At 51.9% G+C, this 5,000-nt stretch overlaps 1 protein-coding gene across 10 annotated transcripts in view; it reads right to left on the bottom strand.

Moving 5' to 3' along the window:
* The window catches only part of LOC143301272 (excitatory amino acid transporter-like), a 30,123-nt gene that overhangs the window by 6,375 nt on the left and 18,748 nt on the right, over positions 1-5,000 (bottom strand). For 8 of the 10 annotated variants that reach the window (XM_076615436.1, XM_076615444.1, XM_076615445.1 and 5 more), the window contains 3 exons: positions 4,940-5,000; positions 2,546-2,779; positions 814-1,008 (listed from right to left, as the gene is read on the bottom strand). The exon at positions 4,940-5,000 is cut by the window's right edge and continues 66 nt beyond it. In XM_076615436.1, the coding sequence (XP_076471551.1) occupies positions 814-1,008; positions 2,546-2,779; positions 4,940-5,000 (490 nt within the window). Of the gene's footprint in view, positions 1-813; positions 1,009-2,519; positions 2,780-4,939 lie in introns of all 10 variants that reach the window. The other 2 variants (XM_076615437.1, XM_076615446.1) reach the window with 1 other exon arrangement.

Below are 5,000 nucleotides of genomic sequence, written 5' to 3'. Positions count from 1 at the left end.
ATTCGCAAGTTTACATGCTACAATTATTTGGTTTCATATTATGTATTCTCACGAAGGCATTTTGAACACTGTCGGTGACTATTTTCGCAAGTTTACATGCTATAATTATTTGGTTTCATATTATGTATTCTGACGAAAGCATTTTGAACACTGTCGGTGACTATTTTCGCAAATTTACAAGCTATAATCATTTGGTTTCATATTATGTATTCTGACGAAAGCATTTTGAACACTGTCGGTGACTATTTTCGCAAGTTTACAAGCTATAACTATTTGGTTTCATATTATGTATTCTGACGAAAGCATTTTGAACACTGTCGGTGACTATTTTCGCAAGTTTACATGCTATAATTATTTGGTTTCATATTGTGTATTCTGACGAAAGCATTTTGAACACTGTCGGTGACTATTTTCGCAAGTTTACATGCTATAATTATTTGGTTTCATATTGTGTATTCTGACGAAAGCATTTTGAACACTGTCGGTGACTATTTTCGCAAGTTTACAAGCTATAATTATTTGGTTTCATATTGTGTGCTTTTGTTTTCTGTGTTTCCTTTCAGCGTGTTTCCCGTCACATCTGTCATTACCTAACCAAACTGATCCTGTTACAAACTCCACCGAAGAAAAGTCGTCCGAACAAAGGCAGTGCAAACTCAGAAAAGAAAATGAGTCACGGTGATAGGCTGCCCTTGACCTCACATGACCCGCTTCTCGCTCTGCTAAGCAACGAAAGGTCTGCCACGAAAGTGGGACTGCAAACTCCCCTGAATAAATTGAATGAAAAAATAAAAAATCCCCCATTCAGCTGACGAGATGAGGACGATGGTGGCAGCATCCACGTGGACAGCAGACAGCTGAGCGATGAAGATGGTGGAGACGGTGATGAAGAGCGTGGAGCCGTCCCGGTTGATGGAAGCCGCCAGAGGGATGACGAAGCGCGTGACTCGCCCGTCCACGTGACCCCGCTCCTCCAATGAGCGCAGCGTGTCTGGGATGGCCACCGCCCTGCACCCACAGCATCTGTGTGGTGTGGTGTGTGTGGTGTGGTGTGGTGTGGTGTGTGTGGTGTGGTGGTGTGGTGTGGTGTGGTGTGGTGTGTCTGTGTGGTGTGGTGTGGTGTGTCTGTGTGGTGTGGTGTGGTGTGATGTGGTGTGGTGTGTCTGTGTGTGTGTGGTGTGGTGCGGTGTGGTGTGGTGTGGTGTGGTGTGGTGTGGTGTGGTGTGTCTGTGTGTGGTGTGATGTGGTGCGGTGTGGTGTGGTGTGATGTGGTGTGGTGTGTCTGTGTGGTGTGGTGTGGTGTGATGTGGTGTGGTGTGTCTGTGTGTGTGGTGTGGTGTGATGTGGTGTGGTGTGGTGTGGGTGGTGTGGTGTGGGTGGTGTGGTGAGTGTGGGTGGTGTGATGTGGTGTGGTGTGATGTGGTGTGGTGTGTGGAGTAGTGTGGTGCGGTGTGGTGTGGTGTGATGTGGTGTGGTGTGGTGTGGGTGGTGTGGTGAGTGTGGGTGGTGTGGTGTGGTGTGGTGTGGTGTGGTGTGGTGTGGTGTGTGGAGTAGTGTGGTGCGGTGTGGTGTGGTGTGGTGTATGGTGTGGTGTAGTGTGTGGAGTGATGTGGTGTGATCTGGTGTGGTGTGATGTGGTGTGGTGTGAAGTGGTTTGGTGTGGTGTGGTGTGTGTGTGTGGTGTGGTGTGGTATGTGTTGTGTGGTGTGGTGCAGTGTGGTGTGGTGTGGTGTGGTGTGTGGGGTGTGGTGTGGTGTGACTGTGTGGTGTGGTGTGGTGTGTGTGGTGTGGTGTGTGTGGTGTGGTGTGTGTGGGTGGTGTGGTGTGTGGTGTGTGTGGTGCGTGGTGTGTGTGGTGTGTGATGTGGTGTGTTGTGTTGTGGTTTGTTGTGTTGTGTTGTGGTGTGTTGTGGAGTGGTGTTGTGTTGTGTTGTGTTGTGTTGTGTGGTATGTTGTAGTGTGGTGTGTTTTGTTATGGTGTGGTGTGATTTGGTGTGGTGTCCTGTGTTGTGTTGTAGTGTATTGTGTTGTGTTATAGTGTACTGTGTTGTGTTGTGTTGCAGTGTAAAATAGACAAGAGTCGCGAAGCTCGACAGGTAATAAGAACCTTTCAAAGCGCCAGTGACAATAAAGATAAATGGGATGATCATGTTGTTTTACAAACCCACATTTTTGACAGAATCAAGAAGACAGTACAAACACTTCCTTAGAGGTACAACAACAACTAACCAATCCCCCCTACTTACCCCTCTACCTCCCCCCCTCCTCCAGCAACCTGCCAACCAACTAAACCAACCAGCCCACTACCATAAATTCCACCCACCCAGCCACCTACCCAGCAACCATCCAGTAAACCCACCACCCTCAAAAACAACCACCCACATATATCCGTCCACCTAACCAACCCACAAACCCAACTGCATGTCCACCAATTCAACCAACCCACCCACTAAACACCCACCCACCCACCCACTCAGTAACCACCCAGCCAAACACCCAGTAAACACCCACCCATCCTACCCAAAAGATCCAATATCAAAACGCACGAGCTGCACGTGGCCAAGGCAACCATAAGGGGCCTGCCCATGACGGTCATCACAGCGTAAGGGTTCTGCCTGGTCAGCAGGAACACGCACAGCGGCAGGACAAACAGGCCATAGACCCCCAGTGACGTCACGACGGTCAGCGAGAACAGCCCCAGGGATTGGACAGCCGGGATCAGCTGGGCTGTCTGCAGGAGGGGCTGGGCCACCAGACTAGCCACGCCCACCGGCGTCATCCTGTCCACAGAAAAACAGTGATTGGCTGAATCATGGCCACGCCCACTGGTGTAACCCTGTCCACAGATAAACAGTCAGTGACTGGCTGAATCAGTCGTGGCTACGCCCACTGTTGTCAACCTGTCCACAGAGAAACAGTCAGTGACTGGCTGAATCAATTGTGGCCACACCCACTGGCGTAACCCTGTCCACAGAGAACAGTGATTGGCTGAATCAATCATGGCCACGCCCATCGGTGTCACCCTGTCCACAGAGAAAGTCAGTCACTGGCTGAATCAATCATGGTCACGCCCACCGGCGTCTCCCTGTTCACACTACTCACTACCCATACACCTTTCCCACCTTACTCCACACACACACACATAAGTAACTGACAATAACAAAGACCTGCGGCCATTGATTGTAAAGGGTTTCTCACCAGGTTGTAAAACCATTTTATTCTGCACCGATTTTCACGACCCTCTGAGCAGATGTATGCATCTGCTCCTTCTGCGTCAGTCGGCTCCCCCTCCCACCTTCACTGGAATGCGTGACTGGGCTCTCAGGTGCATGACCGTTTTTACCCCACACAATGTAGACAACCACATCCCGTTTTCGGGGACGAGGTTGTACTGTATTGCATTGCAGTAACTGTTTTCTTAAACATATTTTTGTCATTTTTAAGATACATGTGTACAGAAAAACAAAACAAAACAAAACAAATACACAAAAATGGAAAACAAACAAACAAGCAGACAAAGAAAATTAACAAACAAATAAACACAAAAACTCCCACCCCCCAAAAATGCAAAGAACATCAAACAGCGAGTACTGCATATCTCTTTTTGTCACAGATTTCTCTCTGTGAAATTTGGGCGGCTGTCCCCCAGTGAGAGTGTAGCTAGAGTGCAGCGCCACCCATTCATTTACTTTCAGTCACAAGTGTATCAGTTTGTTGTGCTATCAAAGCGGGTTTTGTTTTACATATTTTTCTTTTTTCCAGGGACACACCTTTTCGTACCGTGGGATCTTTTACATGCGCTAAACAACGCACGCTAGAACCTCGGTTTGTCGTCTCACCAGAAAGACCAGCTCCCAGACCAAGATGTAGAGGAGGGCAGGACGAGGTACAAATCCCGGCCTGTACAAGGGACAGGAACCCGTGTCGTGGAGGGGAGGGGAGGGGAGGGGAGGGGAGGTACAAGGGACTGGAACACGTGTAGTGGAGTGGAGGGGAGGGGGGGGGAGGTACAAGGGACTGGAACACGTGGAGGGGAGGGGAGGGGAGGTACAAGGGACTGGAACACGTGTAGTGGAGGGGAGGGGAGGGGAGGGAAGGTACAAGGGACTGGAACACGTGGAGGGGAGGGGAGGGGAGGTACAAGGGACTGGAACACGTGTAGTGGAGGGGAGGGGGAGGGGAGGGAAGGTACAAGGGACTGGAACACGTGGAGGGGGAGGGGAGGGGAGGTACAACGGACTGGAACACGTGTAGTGGAGGGGAGGGGAGGGGAGGGAAGGTACAAGGGACTGGAACACGTGGAGGGGGAGGGGAGGGGAGGTACAACGGACTGGAACACGTGTAGTGGAGGGGGAGGGGAGGGGAGGGAAGGTACAAGGGACTGGAACACGTGTAGTGGAGGGGAGGGGAGGGGAGGGGAGGTACAACGGACTGGAACACGTGTAGTGGAGGGGAGGGGAGGGGAGGGAAGGTACAAGGGACTGGAACTCGTGTAGTGGAGGGGAGGGGAGGGGAGGGGAGGTACAAGGGACTGGAACACGTGTAGTGGAGGGGAGGGGAGGGGAGGGGAGGGGAGGTACAAGGGACTGGAACACGTGTAGTGGTGGGGAGGGGAGGGGAGGGGAGGTACAAGGGACTGGAACTCGTGTAGTGGAGGGGAGGGGGAGGGGAGGGGAGGTACAAGGGACTGGAACTCGTGTAGTGGAGGGGAGGTACAAGGGACGGTACAAGGGACTGGAACACGTGGAGGGGAGGGGAGGGGAGGGGAGTGGAGGTACAACGGACTGCAACACGTGCAGTGGAGGGGAGGGGAACTCGCGTAGTGAAGGGGGAGGGGAGGGTGCCTCACAGTGGGCTGACAGCCGCCACAACTCACTGCACCACCTGGCAGCCATACTCTGTTTTCGGGGGGCACGCATGTCTCCCATGGGCTGACTCACCACACGACCCAGCCCAGCACCTTCATGATGACGTCACTGGCCGAGCGGAAGAAGGCGAGGA

The sequence above is a fragment of the Babylonia areolata genome, chromosome 27 (genome assembly GCF_041734735.1).
Source record: "Babylonia areolata isolate BAREFJ2019XMU chromosome 27, ASM4173473v1, whole genome shotgun sequence".
Classification (NCBI taxonomy): Eukaryota; Metazoa; Mollusca; class Gastropoda; order Neogastropoda; family Buccinidae; genus Babylonia; species Babylonia areolata.
The sequence above is the reverse complement of the archived record's forward strand: the minus strand, read 5'-3'. Positions and strand labels throughout refer to the sequence as shown.